This window comes from Prionailurus bengalensis, chromosome B1, assembly GCF_016509475.1.
Source record: "Prionailurus bengalensis isolate Pbe53 chromosome B1, Fcat_Pben_1.1_paternal_pri, whole genome shotgun sequence".
In the NCBI taxonomy this organism is placed as follows: Eukaryota; Metazoa; Chordata; class Mammalia; order Carnivora; family Felidae; genus Prionailurus; species Prionailurus bengalensis.
Window position 1 is genome coordinate 110,787,278 of NC_057344.1, and position 27,629 is coordinate 110,814,906.

At 35.9% G+C, this 27,629-nt stretch overlaps 1 protein-coding gene across 50 annotated transcripts in view; it reads right to left on the reverse strand.

The window, feature by feature from the left end:
- ANK2 (ankyrin 2) overlaps window positions 1-27,629 on the reverse strand; it is a 671,502-nt gene that overhangs the window by 119,635 nt on the left and 524,238 nt on the right. For 44 of the 50 annotated variants that reach the window (XM_043569982.1, XM_043569997.1, XM_043569984.1 and 41 more), the window contains 9 exons: window positions 24,414-24,512; window positions 20,159-20,344; window positions 19,690-19,713; window positions 16,426-16,524; window positions 15,092-15,190; window positions 8,381-8,479; window positions 3,682-3,879; window positions 1,403-1,501; window positions 1,138-1,236 (listed from right to left, as the gene is read on the reverse strand). In XM_043569982.1, the coding sequence (XP_043425917.1) occupies window positions 1,138-1,236; window positions 1,403-1,501; window positions 3,682-3,879; window positions 8,381-8,479; window positions 15,092-15,190; window positions 16,426-16,524; window positions 19,690-19,713; window positions 20,159-20,344; window positions 24,414-24,512 (1,002 nt within the window). The remainder of the gene's footprint in view (window positions 1-1,137; window positions 1,237-1,402; window positions 1,502-3,681; window positions 3,880-8,380; window positions 8,480-15,091; window positions 15,191-16,425; window positions 16,525-19,689; window positions 19,714-20,158; window positions 20,345-24,413; window positions 24,513-27,629) is intronic. The other 6 variants (XM_043570198.1, XM_043570029.1, XM_043570010.1 and 3 more) reach the window with 2 other exon arrangements.

Genomic DNA, 27,629 nt, shown 5'->3' on the forward strand with positions numbered 1-27,629 from the left:
TCATGCTCCAATTGGGAATAATATAAAGAGAGAGTATTAAATAATATTTAAACCAAATTAATTCATCTCACATGGATTTTGTCCATGCATCAGAAACTTAGCACAGAAATAGTGTGTAAAATGCAAAGACATGAGAAAGTGAGAGGGAATGAAAATGAAAACATTCTGTTTCACAACTCAAATGGAATGATATACCAAAATTTAACAATGGTAGTCAATCAATTGCTTTTGAAAATATGACTCAATAATAAGCACTGATGCTTATTGGGGGAGAGTTATCTCTATCGCCTACTTAAAAAAAATCTCAATATTCCAGTGGCCCCCTGTTGAGCTCTAAATACTGACTACACCTTGTGCAGAGTAAGGAGAAATTTTGCATTCAACGATCAAAGTTTAAAGTGGCAGACTCCAAGAAAATTAAAGAAACATAAGGAAGTTGGAAGTTAAAATCCTAATTCAGATTAGGCAGAAGAATTCTGGGACATCCAGTAGTCCCTGGCAGAAAAAACGTTGTCTGGAGACCAACATTCATTTCAAGATACACGAAAAAGTCATAATGGTATAATTATTTCAGGTAAGAGAGGCTCCACTCTAGCAAACAAAATCAAATCAAAATGAAAAATCAAAGTAAGGTTAGAAAATGAAAAGTCCATGTTATTGAAAGAGGAAGAATCTGATATCAAATGAAAATCCATAATATGGGTCTATCTCTGGTTAACTATCTGCTATGAGTCATTGTGGTACTGACTTCATATGACAATCAAAATTACCTGGAATACAATTCACTCAAGCAACTAGAATGTGTCCTTAAGATTTTATTCCAACCAATTATTCATTCACATTCTGAGGAGCTTTCAGAATGTATTTTGTTCTAATAAATGGATTTACGATGCATGTTTAATCCATCTGCACCAGGAAGCTGAAACAGCTTCCACAGCTTACATTCTATTTTCTAACACAATTGTTCTCAGCGAAGGTCTGGTGATTATTTTAATAACTTGTTATTATGGAGGCTCTTCTCAAAACTCGGCTGCTCTACCTATGATGACATACACACGGACATCCCTACACACATCCATACTCTCTTTTCCTCTCGCTCCTTCTCCCTGTGGTTATTCTGACCCAAGCCATACTCACAATGTTAGTGACATCTGGAGAGGCTCCGTTCTGCAGCAGAAGGAGGACAATGTTCAAGTGGCCCATGAAGGCAGCCACATGTATTGGTGTGAGGCCAGACTGCGAAACAAAGCAACAGCAGTTTTACTCCTCTGCACCAGTGGGGGCTTTGGGGACTTCTTCAGATAAATAACACTTGAGTAAAGAGGACAGAAGATGGGGGACAGGAAGGGAAAGAAGGAGTAAGAGAAGGAATGTTTCGTGACAGGCTGAAACATTTTTCTACCTCTGTGATAGCTTGGATTGAAGCCCCATATTTCACCAGCAGTTCCATGACTTTGATGCGGTTTTTCTTGCAGGCAATGTGCAGTGGAGTAAAACCATTCTGTGCAAAAGACAATCAAGTTAGTTGAAAACATGCAGAAACGATCCTCACGCAACTCCATGCTGGCACATTGCAGGCAATAATGTTACATCGTCACGTAATGTTACCGTTTTTTCAAATGCTGTAGGTGTTGAAAATTTGGAAAGAAAAGTGGTATGTGCTCCCGTAGGCCCCGAACTTTGTGTATATGTGGGGGGCCTGTATAGAATTCTATTCGTGCGGTTACAGAGAAAAACAAAAGTAAAGAAAACTGCATGGGCCTCCTTACCAGAAGTTCTGAGATGTTTTAAAGTATACTGATTGGTCAGGTGATGAAATGGCTTGAAGGTGCATGGAAGGTAAACATCTATTTTTCTGATGAAAGACCATTTCTTAGGGCATAAAAACCGTTCACCTGTTTGACTTCAAAACTCTACAAGCATGACTGCCTCTACAATAAATGTTTCAGCTTCGCTAACATCTTCAGGCAGGGGGTGTTGCAAATTAGCAGAAACCATTATTTATGCTAATAATTTTTACCTCCAAAAGTTATATATCTTCCATTAAGAAATTTTTATAAGGAATTGTTGTGTATTAGCAGAAATAATTATGCTGATAATATTTTATATCCAGAAGTTATATTTCTTACATTAAAACATTTTCAGTTTTGTCATTTTATAAAGATATGATTATTAAGTTCTTGAATGTTTTCAAGACAAGTATGGAGAATTTCTGGAATTAGTGGAATAAGGTATCTCTGAGGCAAAGGAATGTGGAGATGTCTCTAAGACAGTTTTTAACTTTCCAAACTAGGCAATGTGTAGGAATTGGGGGCAATTACATAAAAATTTGTTAATTAGTCCCATGCTTAATCCTTATGTGTAAGTATTATAATTTTATTTGAACAATTATCCCTTTGAACAATTATCATTTGAACAATGATCCCTACATACAGAATGGCTATATCTGTTCTGCCAGTTAGTTACTTTGCTTGTCCGAATGGGGACTGATCATCAGTCAATATTTTTCTACATTAGCAGTTCTCAAGAAAGCATATTGTCTTACTTAACCTAATGACTTATTATTCTTCACGATGTTCAAGTCACTTCCCATTTATAAGCTATGTAGTAAGCCAGGTATAAATAGCCAAATGTATGTGTAGCACTTAAGTGACTTTTAATTATGAGAGTGTAATATTTTATAAGCTTATTGACCACTATCCAAATGAAAGTGAGTATTTTCCTCCTTATAAGAAAATAAATATCCTTACATAATTTCATACAACCCTAAAAATATATTTGCTTCCTGGGCAATTAGGAATAAATTGATTCCAATGGAAAATTTTCTAATAAAAATAAGATTTATTGTTTAATAATTCTCATGGAACTCTCTCATTTTAAATATTATCTGAAGACTAATTTAACTGGCATAAACCATGTACATGTATAGGATAAAGGATTGCTTTTAGTTTGAGAATTAGGAAACAAGAGGCATAAATTAGTACATGCCTAATACTCCCAACGATTATTGTTAGAATATAAGTGAAGCAAGGAAGATTTATTCAATATTAGACCTTGGGAAATACATATGCTGCTCTAGGAACAGCCTCTTGTAGATTTCTCTTGAGCAATTCCCATAATAGTTTATATGAAATGTTTCTTGAAGCAGGAAAGTGCTAAGCATCACTTTTCTATTAGACTGTGTTTGGGGAATCAGGTCAGTAAGGAAATTCTCTAAGTGAACTCTTTGCAGGCTTACATTTTACCCTGTCTTAACATGGTCAAACCTACTCAGCACTTTAAAACCATTTTTTTCCCCAAATAGGGATTAATAACATTCAACTTTTCCACACTTTCATTCTGACTTGGTATAGAGGTGTTTAGAATTTATTTTGTGATTTCCTATTTTCAACTTCTATTTTCCATTTAAAAGTGCTTACCGCTACAGAAGTTTCATATCTATCTGAAGCTTGCTAGTTGTGGAAATGGTACCTTGGTGTTTTCCTAAATCTATCCTCGCTCACCATCATTTAATAGCAAACTGTGAAGGCATGAGGTAGGCAGGCCACTTGTAGGAGGCAACAAACTTAGCAGAATTAACTTCATATATGTAACCACACTTTGCTGGTGCACCATTGATCAATCACTATGGTATACTGATCTCAGTCTCTATTCTGTTAATGTGGACTAGGCCAGGTTTACCAGAGCTCTGGCGTTTGGATTGGCTCTTTTGTCCAGAAGGAGTTTGGTGACACGGTAGTGGCCACAGTGTGCAGCAACGTGGAGGGCCGTCAGGTAGTCTAGGGTGACATCGTCAACAGGCGCCTTGTGCTGTAACAGGTGCTTCACACATTCCACATGGTCCCCCTGTGCAGCCATGTGAAGTGGAGACAGCCCATTCTGCATATCGAAAACACAACAAGACCAAGTCCACATTTCAGTCATGACTTCCAGGTTGTGAAACACAGCAAAGTCAATTCTTGATATCTGGTACAGTTGGTAGCAGAGGGAAAAATAATCTCCACTTGACATCTAAATGTATGGTAGACTGTGTGAGGTGCTGAGGGAAGCTAAGAGAACATTTAATTTCATAAGTATGCTATTTTAGGCAAAACAGAAATTAATACGTCTTTTGTGAATGAATACATGATACTGTGTGGCAAGTCAGATGGCTCTCACAATTCTCAGGGCAATGTTAGATATTTAAAACAAGCGATGACTGATGCTGAAATTATTTGTATCCGATTCCATTCAATTAATCTCTCTGCAAGATTTTCTTTACTTCTAAATGGGGGGGGGGTGTGGATGAAGGAGGAGAAAGTGGGTTCATCAAGGAGAGAAAGATATTTTGATCATCTCTTAGATCCGTGCTGCTCTGAAATTCTAGAATTCCTTTTTTCCTATCATGAGACGTGAACTGGACTTGGAGACAGCAGTCAGGGAAGGGCTGAAAAGTGTGAGACAAATGTGGATCATGTGCCAATGACCTCCCAGCTTTTAAATTTTGAAAATAATATAAATTTATTATCATTGATGGTGCCCAAAACAGCGTTAGTCTTAATTGTCAGAGAAGGTCAATAGCAGGAATGTAAGATAGGAGGGTAATTCACTGAGGATTATCAGTTTAGGTAAGACACTCGTTTTAAAATTTAAATAAATAAGCTTATAAGAAAAAATATGTCAAATTAGGGCAGAAACTAAATTAGAAAACATCTGCCCATTAAAAAAGAGTATTTTCTTAATAAGCAATGCAAATACAGTGACTAGGAAATAATTGTTGACCAAGTACCCAGCTTGGAAGTCATTACATTCAAAGAAGTAGAAACTGTGTCTGGATAAAGAGCCAGAATGTGCTGAAGGCCTGATATTCTCAACAAGGAAGGTGATTTCAACAATGAGGGACAACTGAAACCAAATACAGCAAAGTCTTCACTTGTGATTTGTGGGTGGCAGAAGTATGCGGTTCTGAAATTATTAATATACTTTCTTTGTTTTTTAAATACTCTGCCCATAATTACTGCTTTTATGTTAAAAAATTCTTGAAATGAACTTAGAAGAGCAGAGTGATGAGAAGGTATTTATGCATTGGAGGGGAGATAGCATAAGGGCAAAGTGTAGAAGAAATTCAGGCCTTGGCAGTATCTGGGGTGATGTGTGGCATGTGTCTCTGACAGTCTATCAATCTTTAATGTGGTTTTATCCACTTAAAAGTTATGTGGAAAATAAAATCTTCAGCAATTAATTCTTTGTTACATTTCACAAATATTTACTGCATACCTACTTAGGTTCTGATCAAGTACTGAGGGTACAACTAGAAACATAACAGACAGGGACCCCCTGTTTTCATGGAGGTAATGTGTGGTGGACAGACAATTCAAAAAGAATAAGAATTAAAATATATAGTATGTTAGAAGACCATCAGTGTTTTGGTTTTTTTAAATTTTTTTTAACATCTATTTTTGAGAGATAGAGTAAGACAGAGTGTGAGCAGGGGAGGGGCAGAGACAGAGGAAGACACAGAAACAAAGCAGGCTCCAGGCTCCGAGCTGCCAGCACAGAGCCCCATGCAGGGCTTGAACTCGCAAACTGGGAGATCACGACCTGAGCTGAAATCTGATGCTTAACCAACTGAGCTATGCAGGCGCCCCAGAAGGCCACCAGTATTAAGAAGAACACTAAAGCATTGGATGGCCAAGGGAGTTTGTGTATATGAGTGCACTGTGGATAGGCTAGCCAGAAGTAGCCTCGCTGACAAGGTGAGTTTTGGTGAAAGACATGATGACAGTATGAGAGCTGGTCCTGCTCATCTGTGGGAGAATATTTGAGGATGAGGAAAAGCAAATACAAGCATGTCCGGTTGAGACCACCAGCATGACTGATGAACAGTAGGGAGCAGAATGCAGCTGAAGACATGTGAATAAGAGGAGTGAATAAGGAGAGAAACTCAGGCAAGAGACCTACAAGGCAGGGTAGACTTTTTGATTTCTACTTGGAGGGAGCTGGGATGCTTTTGGAAGGTTTAAGACAACAGGATTACTCTGGTTGTTCTGTTGAGAATATACCGAATGGGGTTAAATGAGAAAAAGGGAGTCAAATTAGCATCTCTTGCAATCATTGAGGTAGGGTTGATAGTGATCTAGACCAGGGGGGTGGTAATAAGACTGTTAAGAAATTGCTGAATTATGAGGTATTTTGAGGGAAGACGTGACAAGGTTTAGTGATAGGATATGAAGAGAGAGGAGACTCAAGCACTGCATGATGTATTTGACCTGTGAAACTGAAAGAATGGGATAATAAACATCATTTGAGATCAAAAGACTACAAGAAGAATTAGGAGTAGGGGTGAGGGAAATATCAGCAGCTGAGTTTTGAACGTACTAAATTTGAGATGCACAGTAGACATCTATGCAGCAATGGTAAGTTGACATCTACAATATAGAGCTCTGGAGATACATAGATGTGTGTCATCAGCGTATAAGTTGTATTTAAAGATGAAACTGGATGGGATTTCTTAGTGAGTATGGATAGACAAATAAACAAAGTGAGCTCTGGAGGTTCTAACATTCAGCGATGTGGGAGGGAAGAGGAGACAGGCAAGGAGACTAAGCAGAAGGAAAGACAGAGGGGTGTAATGTCCCAGAAGACAAATAAGGAAAGGAAAGTGTTTTGAGAAGAGAGGAGCAAGCAACTGTGTCAGACAATAGCAAGAGGAGAGAACGCAGACTATATGGACAGATTCACGTAATTGGTAGATAGGAAGACAGGAGTCTACAGAAATTCTCTTCTGATTACTTCAGTTTTGTCAGTGCTGTGAGAAGTGACAACAGACAAAGAAGTCTAAAGAAAGAAAAAAGTATAGAACAGTCAGGTAGCAGGGAGTAAGAGCGAACACACTTGGGAAACATATCGTGATTGTCAGGCAGCATTAAAGGTCAACTTGAGGTGAGCAATTATGAATTTATAGTGAACACAGTCAGTACGGCCGGGTGTTTTCTGCCACCACACTCAGCTGCAAGATTTGATCAGGGTCAAATATAGCAAGTGAGCATGAATATGTCAGGGAGTGATATGAATGATTATGCTGGGCAAAAGTGAGGGCATAAAAGTAAATGAGGGACAGTAAAACAGTGGCTGATGGACTCAGAAGAATAAACACATTTCTAGAGTTGGGGTTCCAGAGAAAGGTAGCTAAAACATACAGGGGTGTTTGGAGAGTCAGAGGTTAGACACAGAAAGGGGGGTTTACACAGGGTTTACAGTTACCAAATTGAGAGGCCAACCAGAAAGGTCATCTACAGCTGTGGCCAAGATCATTAAAGTCATCATGTATTAGAAGAGGGGTTGTGGTGAAGAGTCAGTTTGCCAAGAGCTAGCATTTTCAAATAATGGGGGGGGGGGGGTGACTAGATAGATGAATATTTGCTTCAAGGAGGAATAATGGATGATTCAAAACTGGGAGTTTTATGTAAGGGGAAGAATAGTCTGGCATTAGGTGCCTATTCCACTCACAGGCTTATGGTATCAGCTTGCCAACCTGATTAGTTCATCTTCTCCCTGTTCTTTACCCTGAACATAGCTCTACTTTTTGTTATTATCTCCTTATCTATCTTACCCACTCAATTTTGAGCTTCTTGAACAAACACTGTGTATTATTTACCTTGATAGTTCCTTAGTGATCAGAACACTGCCTGGCGCGTTGTAGCTACTCACTATGATAATTGTATGCATGGATGAATGAATGACTGAATAAATGAGTAGATACAATCATGCAGTCACAGATACTTTATGCTACATCCTTACATATAAGTGATATTTGGTATTATAAGAAAGCCAGTAAAAAATTCATCTAGGTAATCCATTGTCTTCATTAGTGACTATTTTATAGTTTGTGGAAAAGCAAATCTGTCTGTTCTCAATTTGATATATGTTTTTTATTGGTTGCAACATGACTGGTGAAATTTTGTTATTTTCATTTAAATTTCAATAAGTTTTCTCCACAAAACTTTCTACAATTATCTCTGCATTATCCAGCCCAATATGTCACATTTTAAAGATAAAACTCTACAACACTCATGGTATCAGTATGAGAATGAAAATAATACATATGATTTGAAACTACCATTTCATGGCCTATAGGGCACAGCTTTAAAGATTAAGTTCATTCTACACATATTTTAAATATGTGGGCTGGGTTTTGCTCCAAATAATTTCAAATAAATATTCAATTAAAATATAGTAAAATAACTTTAAAACAGTTTGATATACACTCCTCATTTCTAGCACGCAATTGTTGAGTAATTAGAAAATACTTGATTAATGCTTTGATTTCAAGAAGAAAAGACATATTCAAAAAAGTGGCTTAAAGAGTTCTTTAGATCCCATCTTACCCATAATGACCCACCTTAGTCCTTGCCAGCAAGGGAGCACCCCGTTCCAACAGAAGTTCTACCACTTGGTCATGTCCACTTCTTGCAGCACAGTGAAGGGGTGTCAACCCATCCTGTCCAAAGAATTGAAGAATTAAGCCTGAGTTAACTTAAACACACACACACACACACACACACACACACACACACACACACAAAGATTGCCTCTTATGCCACTTCAAAGAGAAGGTTTCCTGAACTTGTTCCTAGTGATTCAATACATCAGTAATAGAACTGCTATTAGTTAAATGATAGAGGAGAAGAGTGAGAGGAAGACAAGACAGTGAGAGATCCTGACAGAGGGCAAGAGAGAGAAAAAGAAAGATAGGGATGAAACAGAGTGAGGGTGTAGGCAAGCGAGATCTCACATGCAGAGGCTCAATGTAAAAACACATGTTGTTGGCCCTGTGTTTCCCTGTTTGGGAAGACGGAAAGGCAGAGTTTGTTGCATTTGTCGAACTTGAAAACCCTACTTGCTTGAAACTACAACCAGATGTTATATCATTAAACTATTTTCATTTTGGTTGCCCTAACACAATTTTACCCCCAAATTCTTCTTAACCTAATTTGTCCATCTATGGCATCTCTTGAATTGTTACTAGTTTTATAAATTCTCCTAAAATGCTCCCTGCTGCTCATGAGAAGAAAGTCATGTTTTTCACATTCTTCTAAAGGTTTCCACATATATTTTTCAACATTTTAAAAACTACATAGTTATTTCTCAGAGGTGAAATTTGTTATTAATAATAATAGCATTAAAAAGGTGTCAAACAGAATTATGGCACAACTGTGTGTTATGTTACTTATAAAACTTTCTGACCTTGATGCTTCTCAGGTAGTTGCTGATTCCAGAGAAATCCTCAAATTCCCTCTGTCTTTTGGATTTTATTTCTCTTTAGGGTGAAATGGCCAGAGAGCAGAGTGCATGGGTAATATCAGGCAAAATGTACGAACGATGGGTAAGAAGTGAGAGAGAAAATGAAATTCTGAGTACATAAATTAACTAGAGATTTCAAGCTTAAGGGGAAAAAAAAGATTGTCATAGGGAAAGACATTGAGAAGGTAGGTAACATTCAGAGAAAATGAGGGATGGGGACGTTAAGAGGACTTCAAAAGCTGAATTTTCCAGAACTCTAATAGCTTATCTTTTGTGTCTCTGTTTCCAGGACGATTGTTCTGAATTATGTTTTCCCCCTAATAAATATAAGTCATCTGAATCACAACACTCTTCCTATCCCAACATTCTGGGATCCTATGCTAGGTATTTTCCCTTTACCTTCCAGATCCACGCTCTACCTTTCTCTCCTCTGCTCCACGTCTGACAGAAAGAACTCTAGATTGTATTGGTGAGCCACCTTGCCCTCTGGCTTCTGGTTGACTATGGAAAATGCAGCAAGACCTGAAGCCACTCTGCAAAGGATCTCCTTAGTCTGGCTGTGTCTCTTTACCAAATATTATGCTCCTGCCAAAGCAGTCTCCATCATGTAGTTTTCTCCTTTGAAGTTCTGGCAACCTACTTCTCACCTTGCAGGCCTAGGGTTGGTAATGAGCCCTGCTGTTGGTAGCTCTGGGGATACTCTACTATCCTTTGTGCCTTCCCTACAATCCACCCTCAATGTTATAAACAGATCCTTTAATAAATCCATATTCAAATGATCAAATTTGAACATGCACTCTGGTCCTGGCTAGGATCTTGAGTTATTTGTCAGCGCAGAGCCCAAGGTGGGGTTCAAACTCAGGCACCACAAGATCATGACCTGAGCCAAGATCAAGAGCCAGACACTTAACTGACTGAGCCACCCAAGTGCCCCGGTCTAGAACCTTGAATTATAATGGTACTTTGCTTTGTTAAATCTCCTTAGCTAGTATTAAGATACTGAATATCCAAAATAGACCTTGCAATTTTAGATATGTAGGAATTAGCATGGAAAGACTGCCTTTCCAGAAAAAAAAAAAAAGTATTTAACTACTGTAGTTGGGATGCCAAGTTATTTTAAAGTTTGCCAGAGAGGAGTCTAAAAAAAGTAACTGTGCAGGCAAAGCGATTAAGATGATTGTGCTTTTGTATCTTGATAACATACCTTGTGGTTAAAGTACAGAGCGTTAGTTGCTACTTAATTTATATAACTATTAGATATAGCTTGATTTCTCAAACATATTCTTGGTGGGGGCTCCATGGAGAACTAGAGTTTGAGAAATCAACTGTAGTGAATGAAGGCATTATATGCAATGGTCCAGCGAATGGACTCTGGAATCAGGGAGCTTCAGGTGTGAGTCTCAGATCAGCCACTATGGATATTCTCTGTGAGGCTCAACTTCACAATACATAAAATGGGGATAATTCTTCTTATCCTGTTTAACTTACAACCTTTGTTTGAAAGATGAGGGGACTCTGCCTTAAATCATTTTTAGAATAGGTATTTTTCCTACAGAATACATGAAATATTCATTGTATAATCATGTTGAAATCTTCTGATATTCTCAGAATAACAATAGGAAAATATAGAGAACACTTAAAACCACACAAGAACGTCAAAGAACAGTAAGGATTGCATTGATTCTAAATCTGATGCAATTTATCTACCCTTATCAAGGATATGGGAATTATACTAAATTCAAGTTTCCCAACATGCTCAATCTGAATAGATTTTAGATATTTTCTATAAGTACAGTGTCTCATTATTGCCCCCCACCCCCTGAATCTTACCAAGGTTTTGTGTTCCAGGACTTTTTTATTTACTTTTTTTTAACTCCTAGGGGCAATGATCTGTTCAATACCTTTTTTAACTTAAATTCTTAAGACTGTATTTAAAGCTTACATTCCTCCCCTCCCACGGTTCCTTTCCTTTTGTTCTTTTTTTTTCTTCACTAGAATCAGTTCATAACACACCATGATGTTGATAATCCTTAATAGGTTAAATCAATCAACGTTAGAGGGACACCATTTTTCCAGTTGATAGCCCACAGCATTAGCTTTTTACAACCAGTTCTTTCCTTACCTTTTCCCTTCCTCCCCTCTGCTTAGATTGTAGATGCAGCCTGAAGTCTGTGTATGAACACAGGCTCTTGTAATTACTACCCTGTGTATCCTAGGTCAAGTTACATAACTCCTCTGAAAGTCACTTTTCCCGTTGGGAGTCTCATTTCTCAAATGAAGGCCTCCACATTTTCTCAACAAGCAGATAATACACACTTCATAAATTGTTAGGAAAAGGAAATAAAATATTTGTAGAGTACTTAGCAGGGGGCCTAGAACAGTGAGCATATGAGAATTGGTGGCCACTATTGCTGTTGCTTTAATAATTATGAACACTTTTTCTGATATATTGGTTTTTGTTCATCATCTTTTAATGTTTTTGTATACTTTCATCGTTTGCATTGAAACATGCATTTCAATAATTTAACCTTATATGGAGTATCTCCACATATAAATAATATATAAGTTTAAAAATAAAGACAGAATAATGTTCTTAATAAAACCTGGATTAGTAATACCATTTTAAACCAGCTATGAAATTTCTGTTAATGTTTTTAACATTAATGTGAGATTTTTCAGATAGCAGAAAACCGAGCTCTCAGTTTCCCACTAGATCCCAGTCAATGATGAGAATGTCAATGACATGCACAATGTCTCAGTGATTGACAAAGTGCTGGCAAAAGTGGGAAAGGATCAGTGGGCAAGATTTTTTTTAATTACCTGAAAGCCTCTACATATTCTGCTTTTCTCTAGATAATGAAAACCTTATATACGAGATTAACAATGAGAAGATCAGGTGGAAAATCCTTGATAGAATATACTAGATTGAGAATGTTTACGACTAGTATGTTTGCTACAAGAAACTGAGATCTCTATGATAAAAAATGAAAAAAAAATATTATTCTTAATTCCTTATGTAGAGCCTCCATGGTACTACCTAAAAAGCAGTCAACAGTAAATGTAAAATTTTTCTGTTTTAAAATATACTTTCAAAAGACAAGAGAGAAAGCTAACCAGATTCCTTTTACTTTAAAAATAAAATGTGATAGTTGCAGAACCAGCCTCCAAATTCCAGACCGCAGTCCTTGATTTCAGTATTACCTTCTACTTGACTTTGCCTTTGGTAAGAAAGATATAGTTGTTTTAGTTACAGCCAGAATTAAAAGAATTCAATTGCTTTTAAAATCCTACTTCTTAGAGATAAGGAAGTATTTTAACTTATGGTGGGAAAAGCTCAGTACCACCATTCAATACTGTACTGTACTCAATCCTGGGGTGTGCCGGAGCCAACCCACACAAACTAGTGAGAGCCAAGTTTTTGCACATCTCTTCCCAATTTTGTATTCAGTGATACCCTATTGGTAGCTCTAACTGGCCATGATGGAGGTATGGGGAGTATTTACACTACAGAAGTCAGCAAAGGCAAAAGCTCCAAATCAGAGTTTGTTTTTTGAAACAAACTAATTTGAAAGCCAATTAGTAAACTTTTAGTAGCATACTGCAAATCTAAGTCTTTGGGTACTATTAATTTGCATCTCTGTGAGTAAAGGGACCTAGTCTATCATATTAACTGCTGTATCTCTAGGCGTTAAGTAGGAACTCAAAAACTATCTGTTTAGGGAATGAATGAACAGAAGATCCACACAATGTATACAATTATAAAATCTACTTTTTGATTTATAAGTTCTTGAATGAAATTCAACTTATTTGTATATCTAAAAGTTTCATTGGACGAAATACAGCCCAAATATTCCTTTTACAGAAGAAACCAAAGCTTATATTTGATTAACTTGCTCAAGAACAATTAGTTAATGGCAGAACTAGCATAAGAATCCATTTCTCTCCACATCTTAGTATGCTTTTTATGAAAACGCACTCCCTAATTGGAGTTAGACTTAAATTACATATGCAAATGTATGTAGGCTATGCAAATTAGAGCATCTTTTAAAGAACTAAGCAAATATTGCAATGATCAATAAGAACAAAATCACTTGCCTCAAAATGAATGAATACTCCAGAAAAATACTAACAAGAGCATGCGGATTTTGAAGACATTGGCCAAGATAAAATTCTGTTGCATTTGCCAAGTGCTTTCTTTCCATTGGTACTCTCAATTATTAGAGAGTCTCAATAGAAATGGAGAGGTAGTGTAAAGGGAGACATTATGTTAATAACGTATTTAAAAGAGGAGGCACAGAAAGTGTCCTTTAAACATGAGAAACAAGTAAGCAAGGCATGAAACACTGTGCATAATGGTTCCAAATTCTGCATACCTACAGCACAGCAAGGGAAAAGGCATGCCAACACAGCAAAGAGTAGAAATCATATAAAACTCTAATGCAAAGACAGTAGACACTACAACAAAGATCTTGACAGACAAAGCAAACCACCCTAGAATTCCCACATGATAACATGACGTAGATGATCTGGACCAAATGTCTTAGAGAAATGAGATTAAGAAAGCAACAGTTCCTGAGGTCATTAAAAAACAGAATGTACAGTCTGGGACTGGTGTAGTTCTTAGAAGCACAAAGATGATAAGGCTAATTAAATAAAAGCATTTGCCAGCCTCAAGATTTGCAAAAGAACTAGATTTGATCCCTAGTCCTTTGACTCTGAAAATATAAAGTCCCAGGATTAAACAAAGTGAATAAAATATCACAAGGGATACATCCTATTCCCCAATCTTGTATAGACTTCTTACACCACTGTATATTTGAAAATGTTCACATTATAGGAATATTTAAAATTTTGCTGAAGTCTATGATTAAGCAAATGTATTCCAGAGAACGAATATTGAAGTACTGATTTAATGTTTAAGCAAGTAACTACTTATAATTCCAGTAACATAATAAAAAATTATGAGTAGCTAAGTAATTGACCCCCCCCACTTTTAAAAAAATAAATAATAAGAATCTAAGAGTTAATTCTCATACAACCGTATGAGATAGGTTACCAACAGTAGCCTAAGTTCAGAGAAGATAGTAAGTCAATTGCCAATATCATACAGCTAGTAAGTTGTGGAAGTAAAATTTGAAATCAGGTAGTCAGCCTTCAGAGGCTGCACTTCTAACAGTTGTATTCTCCTGCCTATCTTATTATCTATTTGTTGGGAGTATAGAAAGCTCAGAATTACATTTTGCTTAACAAATTTGAAGTGAATGAAGGGCACTGACTTGTATCAAATTGAATTGACTAAAGGTGCAATTTAATAACTATATGCCTTTGTTCCATAAGCATATAGCAGATTGTTTGTTCAGGTCAGTATAGTATGACCACCTAAGAAAAACGATCTGAAAATTGGAAAGTTAGAAGCAAAGGATTGTCAACATGTATTAAAATATTTTATGTAAAAGCCACAATCTCAAAGCTTAATGTATTTTTATGAGTTTGGGTTTTTGAAAGGTACAGCTGATAATCAGAGACGCTTCCGTTCAATCTTTGATCTTTGTTCCCCAAAATAAGCATGGACTTAAAAAACTGTCTCATTGAGGAGCTAGCATTCTGTTTCTTCAGCACTTAAGAGCAAATATTAATTTCACTTTCCAATGAGAAACCTTTAAATATTGTATGAAATTTAAATTGAATCCAAGAAAGCAATTTCCTTGAAAATGCATTGTTTATATTTAAGCACTGGTATTTTAAGGTGCCTGCTTCAAGAATACAAAAAACAAAAATGGTAGGAAATTCAAAGAACAGAGACACTCACCCTAGTTTTGGCATCGATCTGACCACCACGATCCAGTAAGAGCTTCACCATGTTTGTGTTTCCCCTTTTGGAAGCCACATGCAGAGGGGTGATTCCATTCTACACCATGGGAAGACGAAATAAGAGCATGTTGGGTATGACAGGGCATGATGGTGAAAACTTTGTGTTAAAAGGCACAAAGAAGGTTGTGACCCATGTGGTAATTTGATTCAAGATTTTTAAAGTTTCATGTCTTTGATTTTTAAGGAACAAAAAAGCACACAAACCACAAAGCACTATAGTTAGAGAATGAAAAATGGAATGAAACTGCATAATTAAGTTTGTCTATAACCACAACATATGAATTGAATGTACACACTACATTGTACACATTGTCAAGGGACAAAGGGAGCACTTTCGCATAATAAACAAAATTTCAGATTCTACTTAGGACAGAGCTCTAGTCCAAAGTCTATCGCTCTTTCTAAAATATCCATGAACTGAAAGATTCTGACATCTTAAAGTTTCCTATACTTAAAAACAGGATGTAAATATACATATTCAATAACCGTTAGAAAAAAAAGATTCTTAAAAACATCTTCTTCAGAATATTTCAGTATGAAAAACAACTTGTAAATAACTCGACACAGTTTCAATACAGAAGACTTCTCAGGGCCAAAAACACCATATATATGAATTGTAGTTATTTATTTTATTGGCTATCGTATATCATCATTATGGCAAGAATAGGTACCTAATTTTTTATATGTCGTAATTTTGCAAATATTCAAATATTGCATTTACTGATTCATACTGAGTATACTGAGTTTTGTAATTAGCATGTAAGTGAATTCTTTCAGTGAAAGCATACCATTAAACATATAATGCAACATGATGTCTTGTTATGTATTTTGGTTAGACTCTTTATATGAGCACATTCTCAATTCATTAAAAACATTTTTCTGTCAAATTATATGCCCCATAATGATCATAACACTGTATAAATGTTCTTTTACATTTGATAATTAATGTTTTAACAGTTTAATTGTTTATTGACTTGAAGTTGCTCATTCATGATTCATGGAGTGATCTTTAAATATAACTACTCACACTGAGGTCAGAACTAAGATCCTCCTTAACTACTACAAATGATTTGTGTGCCTGTGGATTTACACATTCTTATTTTTCATGTATTGGGTCATGATGATGTGCTATGATGCAAAGAAAAAAATGAAAAATCTAATATATCAGCACAGATTCAGTCAAGGAAAAAAAAACTTTATTGTTATTCATTTTTACTTTAATAAAATTCTCATTTACTGCTATCTAAAATGAGAAACTATTTTAAACCATACCCTCGCTGTGAAGTCCACAGCAGCTCCCCGGTTTAGAAGAAGAGTTGCCACGTTGACATTTCCATAGTGGGCGGCAATGTGCAAAGGAGTAAAACCACTCTATGGAAAGCAAAGAGAATAACAGTAAATCATTTCACCTCCATATGTTATAGTCCCTGGATTAGTGAAGAAAATCACACGTAATTGTCTACCTAACATGTGAGCAACACAATTAAGATAATAAATGCTTTAATAAAGCTCTTTAAATTTTAGTATTACAAGATACTAAATAACTAAGGCTATAAGCAGGTAAATAAATACCCTATATTTCTTGGCAACATTATTTGTAATTAGCTTCATGATTTATCTGTCTATGAGATTTGTTGTTTATACAAAACCATGTATCTTGAGTTGGTTAAGCTTTAGAGAAAAACAGAATATGATTAAACAACATAAGGTTTCAGCCACAGAATTCACATAATTATGAATTAAAAATTTTTTCTTCAGAGAAAGACACAAAACTATAGTTTTGTTTAGTTTGGGGATTTTCAATAAAAAAAGAAACCAACATTGGTTGACATTGTGTCTTTGGAACAATGAAAATATTGTGAGAAACTTTTACAGAGGTGTACAATTCATTCCACATCATTTACACTGTCATGATATTTTTGTCTTCTCTAATAACTGTTTAGTGAGACTATGCTGTTACAACGAAAAAACTTAAAAAAAACAAAAATTAAATAATATACCTGGCATCAATGTAAATATAAAATAAAGAAAAAAAATTTAGCTGAACACAATTTTGAATGTTAATTAAACCAAATTTTATCAATAAGATTGACATAAAATAATAAGCAAGTTAAATCAAATGTATGGACATTAGAGAACTGTTTACTTTCAGAATTTTTTTAATGTTTATTTATTTTTGAGAGAGAGAGAGAGTGTGAGTGAGTGAGGGGCAGAGAGAGGGGGATAGACAGGATCCAAAGCAGGTTCTGCGCTCTCAGCGCAAAGCCCGATGAGAGGCTCAAACTCATGAACTACAAGACCATGACCTGAGCAGAAGTCAGACGCTTAACCAACTGCACTCCTACTCTCAAAATATTTAAAAAATGAATCTGAAAATCTTCATGGGAGAAAAGTATACTTTCTTTCATTCCTTATTCTGATGAAATTTAGTTAGAAATTTTTGCCATTTTCACAAAAGAAGTATATTTACTCTTTCATTGTTAAAATGCTAAAAAATCTATTATTCTTGCTCTCCATAATTTCATAATTCTCATTACTCAATAAAAGATGAGAGGAACAATAAAGACTGTTCCTATAGAATTGGATATCAAATCCTGCAGCTTTGAGGTTAATTTGTATCATTCCCTTTTATTTGAAATGAACTTTGAGGTATATAATATGGTTTTTAAGAAATATTATATGAATCACAACCGTTATTTTTCTATTCACTTGATAGTTTTTGTTGATTTTGCTTTTTAAATGGACTAAATAAGCATTCAGATATCTTAGGTAATGGAAATTCCTCCCTGCTATCAACCAAATTAGCTACAAATGATTTCTGACTATAGAGAAACAAGACACAAAATAATAATAGTAACTATCAATCCAAATCCCACACTTGTGGTAAAGATATTTTTGTGTCTACAGGATGCCAAATACTCATGTCAAAATGGAGGGAAACATGAATCTACAACCTGGCTGTTATTTTATAAAATGTCAAATTTTTATATTTTAGGAAATAATTGACTGGAAGTTTTTCATTTGTATCTTGATAGTTCCTGCCACCTAGACATATCCTGAATGTAAGTCTACCATTTAAGTTACAATTTCATTTCAGGAAAAGAACGTAGTGATTGCTGGTGAATCATTTTCAAATTATTTTTCTGATTTGCAAAAATAAACCAATTTATTGTCTGACACAGCCTCATCAACCGTCCATGAGGATGCTTCAGACTGTGACTCTCGGATCGACATGTGGCTCGTAGAAGCCCCTCAGAGAAACTCTTGCCTGGTTACCATGGAGGTAGGAAGCTCAGTTCACTTTTCTACAGGGGAATCAATGGAAAGGCTTTCCTCTTTGTTACTCTATTATCCTCAGAGAAATATTTCTAACTCAGTACCAATCTTCCCAAACTGCTGCTTTCAATACAATGTTTACAGCCAATATTGCTTTCAAAAACGTCTCTTAAACAACCACCAAAAATCACCTACAAAATTAAAGTTATTAAAACCAGCAATTAAGATATCAATTTATATGTTTCTAGTCTTGAGAAATTTCACCAACCAATTGGGCCTTTTTTAAAAAAAATCTATGACCTAAGTCCCATGCACAGATATGGAACAAAAGAAATAATATGACTAATTCAAATATATTCATATCTCAATAGGTACATTTGTTAACAAACAAGATTTTAATTTTAGAAATACTCTAATACTACTAAATACCAAACGAATGCTCAAAACCTCTCTAGATCCACAGCTCAGTGATCATGAGAGGTTAGTCTACAAAGTCCCCTCAACTAAGTGAAAATCAATCTACACAGTCATTTGCCTTTGAATACTGGTTAATTTTTATAATATACTTTCAACAATAGAAGGCATCTCAGTAGCAATGGTCGAAAAACTACACACACACACACACACACACACACACACACACACATACACACACACTACTGAGAGATTTCTGAACTAAATATTCTTGGTGATCAATGTGACTTACTTTGGTATGTGGAAAATAGATAATTTCATGTCAAGTACTGTTAAGACTTAGCAAGATAAAAGCAAATGCTTCGATAATAATATGCTCGGTATCACTATTGATTATATGCAATGTGGTTAAAAAAGTACAGGAAGAAAAGGGCAACTGCAATGAGATAAGAAGATAAAACAGTTGCAAAGAAACCTCCTTAAATTTCACTTTGCTAAACTCTAAGCAGAGAAATTTCATTAAGAGAAGGTCATATCTCTTACTGGCAAAAAGTTAACAGTAAAGCTAACTCAGTAAAATACATATTAAGGAGTTCTGTTTCATGCTCTACTCTAGTAAGCTATTTAAATAGTTTCACGGATTTAAAAAAAAAACATCAAATACATATTACATTAAAATTTTTGAATTATTCATTTGCCTTAATTATGGGAAAAGTCTCTAAAATCAATTTCCTAATAATGGAAATTCCAATCATTAGTACGAATTAGTGAGCATTTATTCTAACTGGGCAAAAAAGTAAAATAAATAAAAACAAGGTATATTTTGGTATAACCACAATACTGTACCTCGGTGGTCCTATTCACCATCATCTGAAGCAGTGTTGTGTGGGAAGAAGAGGGAAGATATTACACAGTGCAAAATTAAGTAAACGGTCAATCTGCTCACTGCAACTGGATACGCTGTTCCAAAATACATTCTACTGAGAAAAGACATCCATAATGCTATCCATACAATACAATTTTACCTTTCTAATTCCATTTCTTATTCCATACCTTTCTTATTCCATACCAATAGAATAAGTAAGCAGATTTCTAAAAAGCTGAACCCCATCTTTAAGAGACAATTATCTTAAATTTTGTTGTTATTATACCCAACAGCCGGTCCCCTTCTTTCTGAAATACCTCCGACGGTAATTTATCTCTTAGGATTACCGGAAGTAATTTTGCATTATCACCATGGCCTACTTCTGTATCATCCCCCAGGAGGAAGCTGGCAGCCGGAGAGTTCCTGTCCACAAATGTGTTCAGCTTTTACCTTGGATTGTACGTCAGCGTTGTGATCGTTCTGAAGCAGGAGTGCGGCAGATTTGGTGTCGTCTTTCCTCGCTGCGATATGCAGAGCCGGCAGCCTCACTTTCCCTTTGGTGTCATTCTCCAAGAGGATGGCCACTGCCTGGTTGTGTCCTTGCTGGAGTGCCACAGCTAGTGGCGTAAAGCCATCCTAGCAAAATAGAAGGAAAAACCCTCAATTAAATTTTGGAAGCATGGGATTCAACTGTAAGCAATGCCTCTAATGTTTAAAATAAGAATTAAGATGGAGAAGAAAAGCAAAGGGATTAAATATTCCTGTGAAGATTAAAGCAGATGATCAACTGTCCTATGCTGTACTATGGACTGGTTTCATCAGATTATTTTCCTAGCTTCTGTTCTAAATATTTTGAAAAACATCTGCATTCCCTAAAAAAGCATACTTCACATAAGGTGAACTTAAATGTATGTTTAGAATGGGAAAATAAAAATCGGAACCAACGTTAAGTATACAGGCTAATCAAAAGGAAAAAGTGGGAAGGGTTGGAATAAGAGAGACCAAGTCTGACTGAGAAGCAAAGATACAGTAGCTAAGACAGGGAAATAAATTCTGTAATTAAATATGCAGGCTTCTAAATGTCTCTGTATCGATTAGGGGAGAACAATAATAATTATCAATGGAATGGTCTATTACCAATTAATGTGGCAAATTTGGAACATAATGTAACCTAAAACTTTTTGATAAATAAGGCTAGTTCATTAATTTTATACTTCATTGAATTTTATGTTACTTAGATCATTTAGATACAATGTGCTAGGTAATGAAAAAACAGATTTTTAATTCTAAACTTGGCAACAAGTTAAAAAAAAAAACAATAGCACAGATCACCAAAGTTAAAGGAATTTTAGGGGTAGATGGATAACCATGCTTGTAAATTTGGAAACTATGTTTTCTTTCTAGAAACAAGTATTCAGTTAGTAGAAAAGTGACAAATAGAAAAAAATCTGTATATATCATATATATCCTAGGCTCTGTGTATTTTAAAACCTCCCTTACTCCACAAAAGCTTGAAAACAAGTCTCAGAAGTTTCCATTCATAGAAGAGATGAGGACAATGAGATTGTATATTAATGATTACATTTTAGAGACAACAGCAATTTACCATAATCTAACTACTCGATTTGTTTTCAATGATAACTTTTTTAAACTGTAGGGTTTTGAGAAAAAGTGATTTCCTATAGCACCACCACAAAAAGACTTGAATTTGTTTTAATAAGAATTGAATTTTAGATAAACACCTTACTTAATAGAATGGAAGAATACAACATGTAGCATTGCAAAATGAAAAATAGTAGCCTAAATTTAGAACTTTGGCACAAATTAAGTTTTCTCTTCAGAAAGAAAGAACAGGTTCATTATCATATACATATTCGATTATCTCCTGCAACTCTGTGATAGTTTATATGAAAAGAGTATGAACTTTGTTTTTGTTTTTTCTTAGAGACAAGGCATTTGCTGACAGTACAGAACCTAATGAAAAAGTTTTTAGCCTTCAATTTTGGTAATGTTCAGGAAGAAGGAGAGTTAAGAGTTATAAAATTAGTACTGGAGGGACAGAGAATTCCCCTAAAAGAATTTAACTTTCAATGTCTACCACATGGATTTCATTCTGTTCTATGCCTCATGAGGGAGGGGTGAATATTTGAAATGATTTTTTCAAGCGCCTCAACTAACTCCATGAAAAAGGAAACCCATATGAAAATTCAGTAGCTTCATTTTTCATCGTTTATTTACCAATGCTAATTGCTATAATTATGGGAAATTTCAAATATTCAAAGATTTATTTTCTTTGAAACATGAGTTTCATGGAAGTATTGAATAATCTCATGATTATCTGCTTTTTAAAGTGGTCACAATGTCTTGATTAGTAGTTAATTTTTACAAATTAGGGCTACTTTTGGGCACAGAGGAAATGTCTTCTTTAGGCATATTCACATGTGTGCACATGAGACTGTACAAGGTATCTGGCAATACAATATAAAATATCAAACAGTAATCAGTCCTAAAGCCCTGGAAACATGGTAGGTTTTACAGAACAATAGACTAAAAGGGAATGTCCATATGCATGTTACTTGATAATCATTAGGGCCAGCAAAGGGGAGGGGGGAATTAATCAACTAAGCTTATATATGTCCATTCAGTCAGAAATTAATTCCAGTTATTTAAGTGATTAAAAATTTAAACAACAAGCATACACATGTCTAAGCTAAGCTTCAAACCTCATACGATTCACTCGCAAAAGCTGCATTTTGTGTAGAAATCAGAGAGGGTTTTCATTTTTTGAGAATCACAGTGCAACATGGCCTCTGCTGATGCAGTGTATATAAAGGGATATTTTTTGAACCAGACTGAAATGCTACAGAGAGCTACACCAAAGGAGCCTTGAGACAGCTATGAATACCAGCAAGCAGAATTTCTCTAAACCATACACTAGAAATAATAAATCTATCTGGTGACTAGAAGTCTGGACTGTGATGGTTTCTTGGGGGAAGTGATTCTGCATTCAAGAAACTAAAATAAAACAGACACAGATTTCCTTATTTTGGTACATTTCTCAGTTGTCCTGATACAGAGATAGAGTCTCGCATAGTTACTCAAGATTTACCTGAAGATATTCATATGCTACTCATTGACATAATTAGTGTCTCGGGAAAAAAGAAAAAACAAAGGCCTCAAATCATAAAAATCACACTTTACCCACATGGTAAGAGTGGAAAATCTGTGTCTTAAATACAGAACTTGAAATCATTTTACATTGGGCAGTTGTGTTTTCCAGTCATAAACAAATAAGAAACGTGGCCCCATTAATAGTGGTTTCTTGGGATTTTTTTTTTTTAAGTAATGAGAATAAGCTGTCAGAAAGTTATTGCAATTGGCTCCATAAAAAATTTTCTGCCAAAGGGACTGGAAATGGATTTAATAGATTATGATGATCTCTTCCCCCAGGGCAGGATAGAAAGGAATTCATGTTTATTTCACCTAAAGACTTAATCGTTCAGAAAGAAAGGAAGTCCTTAATAGACCTTAAAAGTTACCAACTTAGTTTCTGGAGGGCAAGCATCTATCAGTCATCTCTCACTCCAAGCCAGGAGTTTTAAAGTTCTATCAGTGGAGGCACAAAATATGAGAAAGGAAAAACACAGCCTGCATAATCTGGTTGAAAGGGGTGAGGAGTGGCATGACCCAGTGGAACTTTTTTCCCTTCTCTGTGTCACTCACTTCCAAGCTTTGGCCCCACGAGGCACCACCTCACAGTGGTGGTTTGGAGACAGTTTCTCCAAACTCAAGGGTTTCTGGAGGATCACTTAGAAATCGCAGTTCTAAGCAACCACTGAACTTGCTCCTTAACGTGCCTACGCAAAAATGAGAAAGAAAATAACAAAGCAAGTCTGTTTCTTGGAGGACATGCATAGTTTGAAAAGGAAAGTGATGTTCTAAACTGTCTAGATGTCCTGAATGTTTTGATACTAAATGGACTTTGAACATCCTATTTAATTGTTGCTATAATCATAGTCATACAACTATATGCCATAATTTGCGCTTCAGAAAATGTGAACAGCTTTATTTTTGTCACACACTCCTCATAAAATTGTGCTAACACAAATACCTATGAATAATTTCTGATCATTAAAAATTGTTCATTTAGAGAATTAAATTGGATCCTGACAGATACAATAGTGATGAAAAGAGATGGATAGGATTTACTGTAATCTGATTTTAAAATAGTATAAAAACTCCCAAAACCTAGAGAATGGCAAATTGATGGAAGCATGAGTTCATGTAAGAATAAGTTGACATGAATCCCAAATCAAGGCATAAACTCATTCAACTGTGTGCACTGGGTCCTTTGTTCACGGCCATCATTGTACATTACACAAGTAACATGAACACTCCTAGCATATTTTGTTATTTAAAAAAAATTTTTTTAATGTTTATTCTTTGAGAGAGAGAGAGAGCATGAGCAGGGGAGGGGCAGAGAGAGGGAGACAGAATCTGAAGCAGGCTCCAGGCTCTGAGCTGTCAGCACAGAGCCCGATCATGACCTGAGCCAAAGTCAGATGCTTAACTGACTGAGCCACCCAGGCGCCCCATGAACATTCTAGCATATTTTAGACAAGATAATGGAGATCCTTTGCAGCTGGATAAAAAGAATATGGACATTAAGATCAAAGAATTTGAACCTCTGGGTTGACAGTCTTACCTCAGTAGCAGTGCTCTGATTAGCTCCATTTTCAAGCAAGTATTTTACAACATCAATGTGGTTCTCTTGGGCAGCCATGTATAAAGGAGTGAAGCCATTCTGAGGACAAACAATAAAAAAGACATCTTTAATCATTTGTAAAGTTTAAACCAGGGAAGAATACCAGAAAAGGAAAGAGAGAATACTACGAAGTAAACTTTTGAAATGATGATACATATAACACACCTTCACAATGTAGTATACATATATTTACTATTATAAAACTAGCTATAATCAAAGTGAACCAATTCCTACACATAATTCCTAAAAGAATGAGGACAAAGTGATATGGAAACAATATTTACCAAATTCCCTATCTTCATTTCAGTTCTAGAGATTTACATTTCCCATTACCTAACACTGTTAAAACTAAAGATATTTAGAATTTTAATATAATCCTATGGCATACATATAAATTCTCATTATATGTAGTGTATTTATAAAATAATATTTATATAGTATCTTCTGTACTTTTTTAATTAAATTTTTTAATGTTTATCTATTTCTTAGAGAGAGAGAGAGTATGAGTTGGGGGGGGGGGCGGGCAGAGAGAAAGGGAGACGCAGAATCCAAAGCAGGCTCCAGGCTCCGAGCTGTCAGCACAGCACCTGATGTGGGGCTCAAACCCAACAACCGTGAGATCATGACCTGAACTGAAGCCGAAACCTTTAACCGACTGAGCCACCCAGATGCCCCCTCCTATACTTTTTAAAAAAATGTTTATTGACTTATTTATGAGAGAGAGAGAGAGAAAGAGAGAGGCAGAGACACAGGGAGACAGAGAATCTCAAGCAGGCTCCACGGTGTCAGTGCAGAGCCTAATACGAGGCTCAAACTCACAAATGGTGAGATCATGACCTAAGCTAAAATCAAGAGTCTGAAGCTGAACCAAATGAGCCACCCAGGGACCCCTATCTTCTGTACTTTATTAAATCATAAACTATTTAAACAGGCCACCATTATCTTGAATGTATGCAGTTTAGTTAGCACTTTTAAAGGTATAAATTATTACTCATTCCAGAATAGGCTAGGAGTGATTGCACATCTGATTGAAAAGGTTTTTTAAAAAATCTAAATTTCAGTATTCTGATTGAAGTAATATGGTTTATACTGAACATCTTTCTATTATTTTTAAAGCCATTCTGAAATTCTATCATTCATTAACTCCCATATTCATGTATTCAGTTATTTACTAAATTCCAGCCACTGGTAGCTGGGACATCACTGGGATACACTGATAAATAAGACAGACATCTGCCTTCATGAAACATATACTATGGTAATATTATAACATTATTACATAGTCACAGTTAAAAGAATCACTGAAATTGTACAGCTTGAGTTTAAAATTAAGTTTAAATTGGCAAATTTTCTTTTCATCAGATCCTTTGCAATAGGTAACACCGCATTAAAAAAAGACTTCGTAAAAAAATAGAAAACATGGGACACTACATAAACTCTTAAATCTAACAATTCTCTCAGAACAATGTCAGAGCCTTACGCATTGTTGATTCCCTGAAAAATTCTATGCATTAATGAGAATAAGCAAAAACAAGGGATTTTCAAAACCATAAAAGGAGAAAAAAATAACTGTTTTGAAAAATTCTTCTATATGCATCGTTTAAGTGTGGCAACTTTATTTAAGATGGCCAAGATCTGGCAAAATATAAAAATACAGAATATGGAAGTAGAATAAGAAAAGAAATTTTAAATTTGATTACAAAAGAAAATCTGCAGACTTCAAAAGAGGAGGAAATTTTTAAACTAAGAAATATTGTCAAAGGAACGAATTGACAATTTTGTAGGATGCAGGAATAGCTTGCTAGTTGGATAGCATATTTTTTTTAAAACATAGCAAACAGGTGAAATCTTGGGTATTTTAAGAACACTGAAGAGGTGGCGGAAGGACAGAATTAGAGATTCAAAGGAAGGGAAAGCCAGTGAGTGTGGTTAAAAACAATGAGTGGGTGTGGAATGGGGCTCTTTCATGACAAGGAAAAGGCAGGATGCAAAAGAAAAAAAAAGACGAAACAGAACTTTTAATAGAGTAAAACACTTTGCTTACATGTTTTCCTCTGACAGAATCTTGGATGTAGATCAGGAGAAAGGGAGATAGACCGTGGTTGCCACATCAATAGGGAAAAAAAAAATGTACCATTCTTAGCCTCCCACCCTGGGTCCTGGGCTTTAGAGGGGGCCTCCTCTATTTGAACACGGTAGGGATCCAGAGGCCCAAAGGGACATGCCCATCCTGATCCTGCAGCTCTCCTGCTTCCAGACCACACATTAGGCATGAAGTTACCCATAATCCTTGACTAAGCAGCCCCCAGCATGGTTCCAGTGCTTGCTCAGACTTCTTTGGGTTCACTTTCCAAAAGGTCTGTGCCATGCACACCGTGTGACAGACTGACCAATGGCCCCCAAATATGTCCTCACTCTAATCTCTGGAAGTTGTAGATGTTACCTTATATGCCAAAAGGAACTTTACAGGTGTGATTAGGTTATGGATCTTGAGGTGGGGAGATTATCCTGGATTGTTCAGCTGGGTGTAACATAATCACAGGGTTTTTATAAGAAGGAGGCAGGAGGTCAGAGAGGAGAAAAGACACCATACTGCTGGCTTTGAAAATGGAAGAAGGGGACGTGATCCAAAGAGATTTTTACTTAGAGCCTCCAGAAAGAACCAGCAGGGGCAGCACCTTGGTTTTAGTCCTAAGCCTAATCTCAGACTTCTAAAATTATAAAATAACAAATCTGTGTTATTTTAAGTCACTGAATTTGTGTCAATTTGTTACAGCAGCAACAGGAATCTAATAGACACCCCAGGAGCTGTTTGCTAGGGAAGGTCAGAGTAGTAGGTGCGGGTCAGGATGTTCACACTTTTACACATGATGCTCTATGGGGAGGATGGATCCAGGGATGGGCCAAGAAGAGGAACCCGCTGTAGGCCAGGGTTTAGAATCAGCACCACCCCCGCCCCCACCCCACCACCAGCCACAATCCTGTATGGAACTCCAAGGTTTCTGAGAAGTCTAAATTTGGACCTGTCATATTGTTATAAGGATATATTTATCAAGATAGGAAGATAGGAGATACTTATTTAAAGTTAACTTGATATATAGCTTTTAATTTAAAAAGTATATTGTAGGGGCACCTGGGTGGCTCAGTCTGTTAAGC